The sequence below is a fragment of the Podarcis liolepis genome (assembly GCF_965112155.1).
Source record: "Podarcis liolepis genome assembly, chromosome: 17".
Taxonomy (NCBI): domain Eukaryota; kingdom Metazoa; phylum Chordata; class Lepidosauria; order Squamata; family Lacertidae; genus Podarcis; species Podarcis liolepis.
Genome location: NC_139571.1, coordinates 39,622,913 through 39,639,330, shown reverse-complemented (window position 1 = coordinate 39,639,330; position 16,418 = coordinate 39,622,913). Strand labels below are relative to the sequence as shown.

The window sequence follows — 16,418 nt, the reverse complement described above, 5'->3', positions numbered from 1 at the left end:
CTGCCCATGGGCCAAATCCATCCAAATGGGAAGATGGACTACGCTCAGTGCTCAGGGTGAAGCCTGCTTGTGCCATTAAATCTTGTAGCAGTTGTTACTTTCCACACAGGCTAAGTCTTCCCCTCCCCGGAAGCATACACCCAATGCCGATTGAATGAACATTAGGTTAGAAATAGCTATTTTTACTTCTGGTTTTCTAAGAAACACAGCTATAAAAGGTCTTTGCCACACAGTCAACCCACAATTTAGAAGTCAATAGTGAGCTTTGTTTTGATGTCTATATGTCCCTATGGCAAATTAGATAGGCAGTTTCTGTGCATATTTCTGTCAAGCTTTACCTGGTGTATTTACCAAGCTTTATTGTGTATTTTTGAGATGTACTTTTCCATTTAGCAGCTAATTTTTACCTAATAGTGAATACAGTCATACCTCATGGTACGTTTGCTTCAGCTTGCGCGTTTTCAGGTTGCGTCCCGCGGCGACCTGGAAGTACCAGAAAGGGTTACTTCCGGGTTTCACTGCTCACACATGCGCAGACGCACAAAATGACGTCACACGCATAGGCAGAAACGGCGAATCGCGACACGCGCAGACGCGGGTTGCGTTCTGCTCAGGTTGCGAATGGACCTCTGGAACGGATCCCGTTCACAACCAGAGGTACCACTGTATGGGGTTGGTGGCCTAATCTTGGAAACAGTTGTTCAACCATTGCCACACTGTGCAGTGTTGTCTTCTTCTTCACTATCCAGTTTTTTTTTTAAAAAAACATATTTTTATTAAAGATTTCTTGGTTTACAAAAGTATGTGCAGTGTCTCTTTTTTCAAGTTTCATTTTCTACAGATCAGTTTCATTTGTTGAGACATTAGTGTTACATGAGGAAGAAAAGGGGGAAAGAGGTGGGGGGCATGGTGAGTGTGGGTGGGGTCGGGTGGCAATGCTTCTATTTTACTTAATGTACGTGTGGGGTTTTGTGTCAGCGTCACTTGTGCAGGTTCTCTTTACTATTCGCTTGTGTTCCTTTGGTGGTGAGAGAGGTTGGGGTTGGCCTAGGGTGTGGTTGTGTGTTTGTGATTGGCTGTGGTAAACTTTGTTTTCGTGTGTGAGTTGCGTGGGTGGGTGTTTTTGTATCAGGTTAGCCATATTGATTCGTATGCTGTTGGTGGATTCTTGTCGTTGTCTTGTTGGGCTGTGTATGTGATATAGGGGAGCCTTACTGGTACGAAGGCGTCTTCTTCTATTTGCCCCCGTGTCAGTTTGAATTTACTGGTTAGCTTTTCTAATAAAGCTGTTTACCAGACTATTTGATACCACTGATCCATGCTTACTCCTGACAGGCCTCTCCAGTGTCTGGCTATGATATTTCTGGCTGCTGAGTGTAGGTGGGTTATGAGCTCTTTATGATGTGAGTGGGCATTATTATCTTGGAAGATGTTTAGTAGGGCCACTTCTGGGATGACTTCTAATACTTGCTTAGTTATTTTGCATATTTCTTGTATGATTGTTGTCCAGAAGAGTTGGATTTTGGGGCATTCCCGCCACATGTGGAGGTATGTGCCTGTGGAGGTGCATCCTCTCCAGCATTTTGGTGAGGTTCCTGGGCGTATTAGCGCTCGTTTCCTTGGTGTTAGGTGCCATCTGTAAGTGAGTTTCAGAGTGAGTTCTTTCCTTTTCGCTGATACGGATTTAAAGGGAGGTTTAGACCACATTCTGGTCCACTGAGTGGGGTTAATCTCATAGCCTATGTCGTTCTCCCATTGTTCTTTGATTACGTCTAGGAGCTTTGTGGGATTTTGGAGTAGTATTTTGTATATTGCGGATACCATCCCCTTGCCGTGTCCCGTTGTTGTTAGGAGGAGGTTTTCGAACGTTGTCCGGGGCCTAGTTGCTGCTGATTTTACTACTGAATCCTACCCAGTCTTGTTGTGTTTCCAAGCAGTGGCGTAGCGTGGGTTGTCAGCACCCGGGGCAAGGCAAGTAATTTGCGCCCCCTAACCCGTGGATTTGCGCCCCCTAACCCTAACCCCCAGATGTTGCGCCCGGTGCGGCCAGCCCCCCCCCCTGCACCCCCCACGCTACGCCACTGTTTCCAAGTAGTCTAGCCATTGTTCCTCTGTCTTACCATTCTGAGCACAGTGTCATGCTGTTGTCTCTTCCAGCCTTTAGCAGCTACTTGCCTGTTGGAGCCCATGAATGTCCCTCATAGGGATGTGTAGGCTGCCAACTGCTTGGGGGCAGTTGCTACTTATCCCAGGAGAATTGCCGAGTGCCACATTCTAGGGCTACCCTCCCTCCTTGTGTGTGGTTTTTTTAATACTACAAGCACTGAATATATTATCTCAACCCAGGATACATGTCTCACCTGGGACGAAGTGCACACGCGCACACACACATGGTTAGGTTCATAATTAATCACAGACTGGTTTTGCCTATCTTGATGACCTTGATAACTAACTCAAGTTCGAATGATATGGTTTTCTGAGCTGCTTGTTCCTGTCTAAGAAGCAGTTTGGGTTTACTGGATACTCTTTTCTCACATGCACTTAATCTAAAAAACTGGAACAAAGTATTCAGTTCTGGAAGTTTGCCTGTAGAAGCAATTTCATCCTTGATTCAAAAGACAGAAGAGGTTTGATAACAAGTGGAGCAGAATACATCAATTACTTGTAACCAGACCGAGAGAATCAATATCTTGCAACTAATGGAAGGCACGACCTTTTATGATGTGGAACTTGGAAGTCTTGAAGGAAAAAAACCAAAACATTTCAACTGCCTATCCATCCGGAAGCCGAATTTATTTCCAGGATTACTACTAAATTATTTCAAAACCTTTCATAACAAGAAAACCCACCAGCCATACATGATGATACATCGGGTTTGAGAAACTAACTAATTGGGGCTGTTTGCTTGAGTCTGCAATAGCTCAACAGTTCTACAATTTGTACAGTTTTCTATCTTATATGTAAAAGGAGCAGTTGATTGACATGAAGGAAAGGTAGGTATTAGCTTCCCTTTCCAATGGCTGAATCTCAGTATGGAATTTTCTGTTGAGCAAGTTCATTAGCTGCCTGGGGTTTCTCTGGGAAATTAGGCATGGTAGAAATGGTGTTAAATTAGATTAAATTCTGAACTCTTCCTTATAATATACTTTTCGGGGGAAACCCCTGTTAGGTTATTATGGGTATTAGACCCCTACCATTATTTACTGTGAGCCCTGTATTTTACCTATGCGTCTCTTGTGTTTTCTTCTCCAGGGCTTCCTAATAATTCAATGAGGAATTTAAATTGCATTGTGAGGGTGCAACGTTCTGCAGTAGCTTTTGTCTTTGAGACTATAGTTTTGGAATGTCATACCAACGTATCCCCCCTCCCCCTCCCGTTAAACTGAACTAATTTTGAAATTTATTATAATTTTTGTTTATAGCTAGGATAATAACAGTTTTACACTGTTTAAAAAATGGTAGAGGGTTTAAAAAAGTTTAAGGACTTTTTTCTATTTCTTTCCTTCTTTTGCTTATGAAAGAAAAGAATTGCTGAGATGTATCATTTTTCTATATGTGAGATGTTTTGCCTCCTCAATTGTCAGCCACTGAATAACAGGCCCTGTCCATGGAAGTTGTTGAAGATATGAACACCTTTAGTAGGGCCTTGGCTAATAATGATCACACTAAAGAGGAAATTGTTTCAAAAAATATTTTGTATGGTATTGCAAAGCAAATATTATCACCATGATGTTATACCATATTTACCAACATGTTTCCTAGAAAGGATATGTTTGTTTCATAATTCAGACAAAAATACTCTTTTCCATTAAATATTTACAGAATCACTTTTTGAAAGCATGTTGTGAAATAGACAGATATTGGCCACAAAACTTTTATTGTGTAGGAAATCTAGTAGATAATAATAATAATAATAATACTTTATTATTGTCAAGTAATAGCCCTTGTTATGAAGTTAAATTTAATATAAACTGGTATAGCACAGAAATGAGCAAAAACAAGTTTTAAACTCTCACTTTCCCAGTTTATCGTATTACAGTCCAGGGAGCTCAAATTGTCATCAACTATATAGCACTTAATAGGATCCACTCTTTGCATATTAATTTAGGTTCTGATTGAGAACTCTAATCAGCATGACTTAAAACAGCTATGATAGATAAAGCAACGACTTAGATGATTCAGCCTAAACACTACAAACAATAAAGGCTTCTGCTTCTGCATCCAGTAGCTGATAGCTTCAAGGTCATCTGTGCTTAGCTGCAGCATCTGCTGAAGAGGACAATGGAAAGAAATAGAAGCAATTACCCTTCAAACAAAATGAGTAGCACACGATCAAAAGATGGCAAATCCCACAGAGCCCTTTTAAAATGGCAGCTAAATTTTTAGCATCTGAAGAGCAGCCATTGTCTCCTTGAAAATTGGTGCTGCCTGTCAAAGTGTGTGAGTAGGGTTGAAAGCCTAAGCATACTCATGAGGAAGTCAAGTCTTAATGAGTTCAGTTGGACTTGAGTAAACATGCTTGGAATTACAAGACAACATAGAAAATGTGGAATTGCCTTGCCAGTGACGCCACATAGGAAGAAGTCAAAGCGAATAAGAAATGGGTTCCAACTACTGTATGCTGATCACAAGATTTACATGTGACAATAGATGTGACAGGATGTAGAATTCAAGCACTGATAGAGCATAATGACAAGGTGTGACTAAGGATGTCCTTTTTTTCACAGCTGCCATGTGCTGGGTTGATGTTTTTATTGAGCTATCCGCTAAAACCCCAATAAGTCTTTCCTAGCTAGTCACTGCTAGTTCAGACATCAGCTTGCATGCAACAATAGGATTTTTTGCCCTTATGTGCCTCTTTTCACACTTGCTTTCACTGACCTGCCTTTGCTATTTAGTTGTCTAGTCACCCAATCTCGAGAAACTGATTTGGAGCTCTTTGCAATTTGCTTGGAATTTCACTTTTCTGAATAATTTATATAGCAGAATTCAGTGCTTCAGACTGCTTTAGATACTTTATCTCTGCATGGTAGGCTATTATTGTTCCCATCTTTCAGATGGGAAAAGGTAGGCTGTAGCTGTGAAAAATGCAAATTCCATGCTGCAGATGATTAAGAAATGAATTGAAAATAAAACTTCAGAAAGCATAGTACCCTTACAGAATCTGGAAAAGGAGAGCTTAGTTCTGGAAAGAGGTAGAAGAGCATAACCAAAATAATCAGGGGCCTGGGACTATGAGGAAATTCTACAACATTTGGGTTTGTTTGTTTTTTTGGCAAATATGGAGGGACACGGCAGGTTTATAAAATAAATTGTGGTGGTATTAGAAAAGGGATAGGAAGAGGTTTCTCTCATAATACTGGAAGTTGGGGTCATTAAAGAAACTAACAGTAGTTTCAGGACAGAAAAAAGCAAAGACTCCTTTACACAATACAACATTGAATTAATAGTGTAATTGGATTTTTAATGGTTTTTTAAATGACCAATAAACACACATCCTTTATTTTCTACAGTTTGCAATTTTATGTCTCATGAGAAGTGCCTGAAGCATGTGAAGATGCCATGCTCTTGTGTCGCTCCAAGTCTTGTAAGGGTAAGTTGCTAAAAATGTCTACTTCTCCTGCTTAACTCTTGAGTTTCTTTCTCCTTCCCTTTCGCCTGCCTTTATGCTGAAAACCATTTGATGTTATATGGTTTTTGGTGTGCCATGAAATGTTTCTGTAGGAGAAATACAAGTGAACAAAATAACAAATTGTCCCTAAACAAAGGTGTAGGTTAACATTTCAGTATATTAATTCTGTTAACAACTAGAAGAGGTAATGAAATGCCTAGCAGTATTTATTCTGTCCCAAAGATCTGGAAAATTTGCAGCATTAAAATATCAATTAGCAGAACTGAAATAAGGCAGTATAATACATTGTGTGACAACATGTGGTCAGTCTTGTGCAAGGATAATAAATGGAGATTCCTATCTTGCAAGAGTTTGGGACATTTTAAAATAGATCTTCAAAATTGTATTCAGTATTTCAGTCTGGCCTGAACTTTTCCCTGTTACTTTCGAAAATAAGAATTATTGCTAATCTTGTTTACTGGAACACAAACTGGAGATATCTCAAGCCTTTAGTTCTGTTCATAGAAATATAATCAAAGCAAATGCAGTTATGATAGTATCTACAGGTAGGTGGCTAAATAGGGTGCAGATGGAATTGTACAACTTGTGAAGAACAGTTCTTTTTAGTTTAGAGATTTTATAATATCTTCTAGACTAGGGGTGGCCAACTCTCAAGAGACCGCGATCTACTTTCAGAATTAAAAACTGGCAGTGATCTACCCCCCCCCCCCTTTGGTGTTCAGCTCAAAGTTGTTGAGGTTTTTTTGGGTTCAGCTGAAAGTTGTTCAGCTTTTTTTAGGGAGGAGGAAAGACCCGTTTTTGGGGGGTTCAGCTCACAGTTGAGCTTTTTTGGGAGGGGTTCCATTTTTGGGGGGTGGGTTAAAGGCAAGGGACAAGGGGTAAAATCACTCGCAAGAAGATCGCTATGGATAAAAACAGCAACACAGAGAAAGCTCCATCTTCCCTTCCAGAGATCATACAACAATGGAAGGCGGGGCAAGGGGGTGGGGCAGGAGTCAGTTTTAGTGATGCTAAGGAAAGGGAGCCAGAGATCGGCCGCAGTCTACCAAAACCTCGTGAGGATCTACCAGTAGATCGCGATCGACCTGTTGGACATCCCTGTTCTAGACATATGAAGGTCTTCGTGATCATTGGCCATGCGAAAGTCCTGGTTTTCAGAGCCAAATGATGGAGAGTTGTCAGGGTGACATAATAGCGCCTACCACCCCTTTTGAAAATACCATAGAATCAAGTGGACCCTGATTTCCTGATATGCATATATACCTTTCAAGGTGAATACATGTCTACATTCTGGACCACAATGAAAAGGAGAAGGAACAGACATTTTCTTATTGGATATTACTTTGACAACAGCTCCTCCAGGCAGAGGGGTGGGAAAAGGAGAGGATGTAGAATTGCATGTTTCTGCGTTCCGTCTGTATACAAATAGCTGCACTTTTAAGTTTAGATTTAGTATGTCATCCATAATATTGGTTCAAAGTCATGGCCAACAATTTCATTTTTTATTATGTCAGTTTCATTATGATTCTTGTTGATTTTTAAAAAGTTGAGGTCAGGAGAATACCCTTGAATTTATGTTGCCTCTGTAGCATGATACTTACTTTTTAAGCTTAAAACTATAGCAAGCATAAGTGACATGGTTGCAGTGGAGTTTCCTTCATTTGCTACTGCAGAGAATGCTTTTTTATTTCTGTGCTTTGTCCTCAGAAGCCTTTTCCTTCAAGCTAACATAAGCAACCCCCTCTTGCGTGTGACTTTTAAGTCTTCAGCATTAAAAGGTGTCATGAAATGTTCAACTGCTTCTGTTAATTACAGGCTGCCTGATGGGCTTCGAAGATAATAGTCTGCTGTCCAAAAGCAGCCATATGGGACAGCTGTATTGTGTGTTGGCTACATGAAGCAAATATTCACTTTGGCTCTTAGCTTAAAAACATAACAGAAGGCTTAATGGTAGTTTATTCTATGTATGGGAAGCTTCTATTTTTGTCCCCTACCCTTCTTGCTGATTATACAAAGTGGCTATTTGTGGAAAGTTCTAATATATGAAGGGTGTTAAAGATTTCTTCCTGCTGGATTCTTAGAGCATGCTAATGTTATAAACCAGGAATTGCATTTTGAATACTTAAGGGTAAAGGGAATCTGGCTAAGAGTCAGCTTCGTCTGAATTTTTCGTTTGATGCTAAGCAAAATGGGGATTATCCCGGAGTTAATGAAAATGTCACTTTAAAGCAGGACATGGAATTCAAGGTCAAGTAAAGGCTCACAAAATAAGAAGCATGGCATGAGTCAGATAAGTTCATGTGTCGACAGTGTTCAAAGAGAAATTATGGCATTTGCGTACTATGACGAATCTTTGTTGCTTGGACTTGGTTACAAGCTGGATGGAGTTCAAAATATATCAAACATTTTTTGTGAGCAGCCTGTATTGTCTAGTACTGAACCTATTTTAGTTTAAACAAATGCATGCACTGTATAGTTCTCTTCAGGAAATTATTTTTGAGTTCTGGTTGAACGCTAAAGCTTCTCACTGCTTTATGTGTCGTTTCATTTGGCCCTGATAAAAGTCTTTTACTACTATTGCTTTGACCTGCATGCAGTCTTGTTCAGTACTTATTTCTTGCATCCTTTCCGTTATCTAAAGATCTTTTGTTGTCTTGTTAATTTGGCTTTTATTACCCCAAAGTATACAAGGATAAGATAAGATGTAGGATTTTTTTGTTTGCTTGCTTGCTTTGCTTACAGCATTTATAGTTAAGCAAATCACCTTGTGCATGAGCTGTGCTTTAGGAGGGGGAAGCTAGTCAGCTTTTTTGCCCTGGGTGAAGCCTCCAGAGGAGCGATTGAGGCTCCCAGCCTGTGTGTGTACGGGTACGCAAATGTGCATGGGGGTGTGCCAAACTGGGTCTTTGACCCAGGTGAAATAAGGCCTGGTTTCACCCCGGCACATGCATCCCTTGATCTTCCTCTAGCAGGACATAGAACATAGGAAGCCACCTTATAAGAATTGTGCTATATTGTAGGTTGAATTTGATTCTTCTGCTGCCTCCTGAAGGTGGCAACAGGGCGTGTGTGTGTGTGTGTGTGTGTGTGTGTGTGTGTACACGCACACACACGGCTTGGTTTGTGCCCCAAACCAGAATTGAATTATATCAAGACCATATCTTGATAAGTATTTTTCATTACATGTTTATCTGTTCTAATTGCCTCCAGTTTGGCCCTTGCTGAGCAAATTGTTTACTGTGTCAACAGTCAAATGCAATCCTCTTTTCAAGCTAGATTTGCATAGCTACTGCTGCTGCCCTCAATGGATTCGTTGATATTGGAGAAAAGTCGTCGCTGCCTTGAAAGTGCTTAATCTCAAAAATGAAGGATGTCAGGTTTCTGGAAATTATTTCTACGAACCAGGATGTAGTTAGCTAAAACCCCAGATTGCGGGTGCTGTGTGGAATTGTAATGATATCCTGTGGTTTATGGCTTTTGGGGATTGCAAGCTGCTCAGTTGCTTCTGCTTCACTCTCCCCTGGTGCAAGCAGGAACAGCAAACCAAACTTGTTTCATCCGAACTCGGGGCTGTGATTCCCTCCCCCCCCCCCCCCCGCCGACAAACCACAATCAAGAAGCCATTGTTGGTTCTTGGCTTGCTGCTTGTGGTTTTGTTTTAGGGAAATAAACCATGACCCTGGGTTTGGCCATAACAGTAAGCCTTGAAACCTTGGCCCGATTCTCCCACTTGCACCTGGAGATGAGGGAAGCATGCACTGGTATACTGTGTAATATATTGGAACCAGTATGACGTCTCATATATGAATGAGGCCATTCTGTAGTTGCTGGAAAGGGTTCTGTGCATGCTCACAGGCATCTGTGTCAATATTTCACATGTTCCAGGATTCTGAATAATTTTTATGCTGGTGAGTCCTGGCTCCAATTCAGCCGTGCATTGAACATAGCTTTTCAAAGGTAACAATTTACCATCTCCCTGGTGACTTTTGTTCCAGGCTGAGTGCCTTTTCAGCTGTCTTTGGTTTGGTATATTGTTTTCCTTTTGCAGTTGCGTGTGTCATTGTTCTAAGCCTATCAGTGTAATGAAGTCTTGCACAGCAAAGGGAAACCCCTACCAAAAACTCGAAACAGGAAGCTTAACTGCTGAAGATAGCTGAAAATAGAACAGGCATCCTTGTGCCACAAATAACTCTTAATGGTACTATTATCTAGAGCTAAACTACGTGTTTGTTTTTTATTTGTTCGTATTCTCTCTCTCTCTCTCTTGAAAAAAAAATGCAGTTTCCCTTTTCTGCTGCAGTATTGCATGTTGATTAGATAATATGTTCAGTATAATAACGGCACTTAGATGGCTTTAAAAGCATTTATAGAATCAGATTGCTATGCTGTGTTTTGCTAATTGATTTTAATGGCTCATATCAAGATCATATTCTAGAAAGGGCTTTCAATAATAAATGAGAAGCAAAAATTCTACAGCTTTGTCAGGGTGTCTTGTGACATCACCACATAGAATTAATGTAGCTAAATTGTCTATGGTGACTACTGTATTTAGAACAGGAATAACTGAGACTCTGTGTGGTGAGGACAGTATAATTAGTCTCTGTTTCCTTAGTATCCTCTGTGGGGGCGGGGAAGGGGAAGATGGGATTGGAGACAGTAATTAAAATTGCATCTTTCCACCCACTTTCAGAAGCAGAAAATATATGCGCATAGTGGTTCCTTGGTTCATATCCACTTTAAGCCCTACACTGACACGGAGGCAAAGGAAGTGACTATTCCCTTTGACTGTTAGAAACCAGTCAGTAGAAATTGCGTCATTTGATAACGTAAAGAAGGGAGAACATTCCTTTTGCAATCTTTGTGTAACAGAGAAACTTTTTATGCCTGGGTCACTGGGTAAGAAGTGGCTGGCACTACATCATCCTTTATTCATCATCACCTTCATTTTATTTCTATGCCACCTTTCCAGAGTGAAAGCCATGCGCAAGGTAGTTTACAACATGAAAAGATTTACATTACAAACATTACAAAAGCAGAACACATCAAAAAGTACACAACCTTTCCACACAAGTTATAGGGTCATTAGATCTAAAAATAAAGATACAAAAAATTAATATCAATAACAGCAGCAACCCCTCCCAACAGAACTTCTAAACAATACCCCAGCCCAAGACTCAGTTCAGCAGGCTCAGCTTTTGTAGCTGGAGTCAGTCAGGGCCCCTTCCCTCCCAGGCCAGGTGGAACAAGGCCTGCAAGACAGGGAGCATCTCTTCCAGAACTCGTAGTTAAGATTGATCCTTGTCATTGGAACACTGGCTTTCTTTCCAGCTTTGCAGCATTTTCTCCTGTGATTTATTTTTGTTTTTTCCTTATGTAATTTTGCGCCTATATATATATTTGACTTTCTGGGATGCAGATCGCTATACCATGATGGTGTGAGTACCTAACTGATTGTCCTGAGTCCCTCCTAGGGATGTGGTTGGCAATGTTCTGATGGGATCTCCTTACTGACATGTGATCAAGAAATTGTATAAATACACTTAATCTTTAAAATTGCTTGATTGGACTGCTGCTGACTCAATATTCTCATGGGATATGTTAAAAAAGAAAAAAGGTTCTCACAGAGGGCCTTGGTTTCTGATTGGGCATAAACTGAATACACATTAATTAACAGTCACCCAAGTTGCTCAGTGTTTTTAGTCGCCTATATGCAGTTATGTTGCATCTGTAGATCTTAAGGGCACAGTATACAGTTAAAGCACACTTTGTTTTCTGTGCAGGTTCCAGTTGCACATTGTTTAGGACCTCCAGGACATTACAAGAGAAAGTTCTGTGCCGTGTGCAGAAAGCTTTTGGAGTCTCCAGCATTTCGCTGTGAAGGTAAGGCTGAACTGTAATGGATCATGGTGTTGTCAGCTTATTCTAACTGGTATCTTAACTGTCTGCCACCCTGGCACAAGCACAATATTTTCAAGGCACTTCCTAGAATGATAAATGAGGACTTACTAGGAAGTGTGAGGGATTGTAGAGAGTGCGGGGAGGAAGCCTGTTGATAAGTTTCTCTCTTCCCCCCTTTTCCCAGCAGAGAAAATGTCGAGGCTGTGCTCTCATAGCATTTACCAGTTGTTGATGTTGTATGAGAAATAGCGATTTCGTAGGTTAATCTCAATGTACAAATCTAATGTGATTTCATACAAAACAGCCTTATATTGAGAGAGTTGTTCCATCTAACCCAATATCTGTCTGTTTCAATTGATGGTGGGCCTCCGAGGTCTTGGGCAGAGTTCTAGCAAGTGCAAAAATTAGAGACAGGTCAGCTCCCCGTGTCCAGGAGATCACATGAGGGAAAGGTCATTGACACATAAAACAAACTAGATAGATGAGCCATCAGCAAGGCAGAGACTTGCCATTCAGGCAAATGTGTGAAGTCGCTCTCGGATGTCTCTGTTAGTTAGAAGATGTAAGGCTTTAATCTGTTACAAAAATCTCAATGAAAAGTACTTTAAAGAAAAAACTACTCTGTATTTGAAACTATAGCATGTTCTCCTTCCCAAAGGGACAGAGATATTTCCCAGGTTTGATTCATTATTTACTGTGCTTTTTAGGGGGTAGTGCTAAACATGGGGTTTGTGCTCCAAAATGATTCAAAACAATTGAAGAAATATGACATTGCTTGGAATCCATTGGACAATATGGGATTTTGAGTTCTGTTAACTAGGGACATTAATTAGGAACCCAGGTTTTAGTATCAGTTCCTCATTTTGAGAGTGGGATTTGTGGTGCCAAAGGGGTTCAAACTATTGCAAAAGTTTGGCACCGGTTTGGAGCGGATCCCAAATTTTGGGATTCCTATTTAATAAGATTTTTAAGATCCTTTAACTGGTAATTCTAGGGACTGGAGCTGGGATCTTTTGCATGCAAAGCACTGAGGGCCAATGTAAACATGACATTATTCATGAAATTGAGTGGCTGTTGGTTGTTTGTAACATGTAAATAGCAAGCATGCCTACCTCTGCTCCAGGTCAAGACCCCGGTGGTCTTCAGAGTAGTGTCTTAATGCTTTGGCCCCATTGTGGTTCTGGCCCACATTGGGCCTCTGTACTTGTTACTTTAGGGACACGGGTGGTGCTGTGGGTTAAACCACAGAGCCTTGGGCTTGCCGATCAGAAGGTCGGCGTTCAAATCCCCACGACGGGGTGAGCTCCCGTTGCTCGGTCCCTGCTCCTGCCCACCTAGCAGTTTGAAAGCACGTCAAAGTGCAAGTAGATAAATAGGTACCGCTCTGGCGGGAAGGTAAATGTCGTTTCCCTGCGCTGCTCTGGTTCGCCAGAAGTGGCTTAGTCATGCTGGCCACATGACCCGGAAGCTGTATGCCGGCTCCCTCGGCCAATAAAGCGAGATGAGCGCCGCAACCCCAGAGTCGGCCGCGACTGGACCTAATGGTCAGGGGTCTATTTACCTTTACCTGTTACATTAAAGCCACCCACTTGGATGGATTTAAATAAAATTAGGCAAATTCATGGAGGATAAGGCTATCAAGGTCTGCTAGCCACAGTTGCTGTGCTTTGCCTCCACTGTCTCAGGCACTGTGCTTCTGAATACCAATTGCTGGTCCCTGCAGGAGGGGTGACTACTTTTCTGCTCAGGTCCTGCTTGTGATTGCATCTGGTTGGTCCTTGTGAGAACAGGATGCTCGACTAGCTGTGGCATTGGCCTGATCCAGTAGGCTCTTCTTAGGCTCTTATGGTTCTGCTGATCGTGTACATGATGTTGCATCTTTACTATAATAATGATGAAATATATTTTAAAAGTAAAGTAGGAGATTAAAAATAGAGATAAAAGCAAGAGTAAAGCAAACGAGAGGCAATTTCCTCCCCTTTCCCTCTGTTTACTCCTAGTTTGTGAGCTGCACGTGCATACAGATTGCGCCCCTTTTGCTTGTAGTGACTGTCGCCAGTGCCATCAAGATGGCAGTCAGGATCACGTAAGTACAAACGTTTTTGTTTAAACAACAGAGGAAAGAAATCTCTTAGGAAAGCTTTGCTTCCAAGGGCCTAATGCAAAGTTGAACATTTCGTTACTTGCTTCGAAGACTGTCATTAAATGTTTGTTTTGGTTGATTTTTCTGGACTTACTGAAAGGTTAGACATTCAGATTTCGAGTGCAGCTAATTCAACTGCTTTACCAAGATTTTAAAGCAATTTTAAAGGTTGCAGTACATTTTTTAAATAATTGATTTATTTAATTTCTGTAGGATACATACCATCATCACTGGAGGGAGGGAAATCTTTCTTCAGGTGCACGTTGTAAGGTCTGCAGGAAAACGTGTGGCTCTTCCGAGGTGCTCTCGGGTATGAGATGTGAATGGTGCGGTATTCTGGTACGTAAACAATATTTATTTGTCCCCCCCCCCCAAATTTGATACCCTGGTATGTGAACCTGCCAGAATCCTCAAGGCAACATAAAAGAAAGAAGCAGTGAAAGGTAGTTTAGCTGGAAGCCCATCACAGTATATTATATATGATAAAACAGAATGTTAATGTATTCTCTGTTTTAATTAAAGATGGTTGTTTTTAAACAATTTCATATGTGAAGTTTCCCTGTGCTCCAGAATGGACGAAAGGTGTGGTATAAAAACATCAGATAAGTAAATACCCAGAATAACAAAATAACTGAAATGTCCATAATACAGTGCATGTAGTCTGGAAAAATATCATAACTGTCATTACAATCCATAAGTGGTCACTATATAAACATTTTTTAGAAAACCCATCTGGCTGGGTTTCTGTTATCTTAAGAACTATCTAACAGGACAGTAAGTGTACTCTGGACATTGCAAGTAAAATAACTCAGAAAATGTAAACTGCCTTTCTTTACTCTTCAAATACATTTTGTTTGTTTCTGAATGGCAACATTAAACTAAGAATGTACACTACTGTAGAAATTCCCTTTTAGGTGTAACAGTATGTGGAATTATTTTTGTAGCAACATACTCTGCTTTAGACTACCCTTCCTTTGTGTTTGTGATTTGGTTTATATTTTAAACATCATATGAACATAGTTGTTTTCTACTGAAGCATATCATGCCCCTCTAGCCCAGCACGTCCTCTGACTTGGCTGTACATGCCCCAGTGCTTCAGACAAAAGGTCTTTCTCAGTCTTGTTCCTGACATCTTTTTAACTGGAAATGCCAGGGAGTGCACTCTGGACCTTCTGTGTGCATAGGATGTGTACTGCTACTCAGTTGAAGAAGAAGGGTTTGGATTTGATATCCCGCTTTATCACTACCCTAAGGAGTCTCAAGGGACGCGGGTGGCGCTGTGGGTTAAACCACAGAGCCTAGGACTTGCCAATCAGAAGGTTGGCGGTTCGAATCCCTGTGACGGGGTGAGCTCCTGTTTCTCAGTCCCTGCTCCTGCCAACCTGGCAGTTTGAAAGCACATCAAATGCAAGTAGATAAATAGGTACCACTCCAGCAGGAAGGTAAACAGCGTTTCCATGTGCTGCTCTGGTTCGCCAGAAGCGGCTTAGTCATGCTGGTCACATGACCCAGAAGCTGTACGCCGGCTCCCTTGGCCAATAAAGCGAGATGAGCACTGCAACCCCAGAGTCGGCCACAACTGGACCTAAGGGTCAAGGGTCCCTTTACCTTTAAGGAGTCTCAAAGCGAAGTCTCCTTTCCCTTCCTCCCCCACAACAAACACTCTGTGAGGTGAGTGGGGCTGAGAGACTTCAGAGAAGTGTGACTAGCCCAAGGTCACCCAGCAGCTGCATGTGGAGGAGAGGGGAATTGAACCCAGTTCACCAGATTACGAGTCCACTGCTCTTAACCACTACACCACACTGGCTCATTTGTGTCTCTTCCCTATTGAAACCACATGTTTCCATCTAAAATACTTGTATTGAGCTAGGCTTAAGGCCAGGCAGTATGTGACAGTGGCAGACCTGTCTCTTCTTAAAGTCTTGGTCTGCCTGAATCTTACGTAACACAGGGAGTGGGTCTTACTGTGTGTGTTCTCCAAATCTGCAGTTTTCCTCTGCAGCAGACTGGGACCCACGTCCCAGCATTTTCTCTCAGCTGGAATCACTTCCAGTGATGGGGCACTGGGAGACAACTTGAGGGCAGGAAGTGCGGTGAGGCTTCAGCATCCCCCCATCCTGCTCTAAAAATTTGACCTTGGTGATCCCAAACTTGCATTAGGTCTGTGAGTATTTGTTTTGCTTATTCTTGCAAAGCCAGAAATCACCAAGGTGAAAAGGTATTAGGCACTGAATCTGAATACATCTAAACTTGTATTTTATTGTGCTTTGGCAATCAGTAATAGTGCTTCCAGTGTGCCAGTGTGTTATATTTGCTACTCATTAAACTCCACAGGTTACAGAACTATCTGTTTAACCAGGTTTATATATATATAAAGAATATGGTTAATGAATCTCTATGGGGAGGAGAGAGGCTGTGATCATTGTACTTTGTGTCCAGTTGTACTTTGTATTTCATTTCATTTCATTTGTAAACTAGCCAGGAGGGAAAACTAAATGAAGATAGTTTTTTAACACAAACAAAAAACTAGAAGAATTGAGGCAATAAGCTTTTACTTATCTGTAAAATGGACTGTTCCCCAGTATGAAATGGCTCCCTGATTAATTTTACAGGAAATTGCTGATCCACGCTCACATTTTCTGTGTGACCAAGCCTCTTCCATCCTTTGAACTTCTGAGCACATAGAATATGAATATTTGAGCTCACATGGGATTAACTTTGCTTACTGATATTTAATATCTGTCT

At 41.3% G+C, this 16,418-nt stretch overlaps 1 protein-coding gene across 2 annotated transcripts in view; it reads left to right on the top strand.

The window, feature by feature from the left end:
- Nucleotides 1–16,418, top strand: part of DGKQ (diacylglycerol kinase theta) — an 87,439-nt gene that overhangs the window by 26,603 nt on the left and 44,418 nt on the right. For both annotated transcript variants that reach the window (XR_014520548.1, XM_083481690.1), the window contains exons 2-5: nt 5,514–5,593; nt 11,413–11,512; nt 13,531–13,616; nt 13,887–14,012. Coding sequence is in view for 1 of the 2 variants with exons in the window: in XM_083481690.1 (XP_083337816.1) it covers nt 5,514–5,593; nt 11,413–11,512; nt 13,531–13,616; nt 13,887–14,012 (392 nt within the window). In the remaining variant the exon portion in view is untranslated. The remainder of the gene's footprint in view (nt 1–5,513; nt 5,594–11,412; nt 11,513–13,530; nt 13,617–13,886; nt 14,013–16,418) is intronic.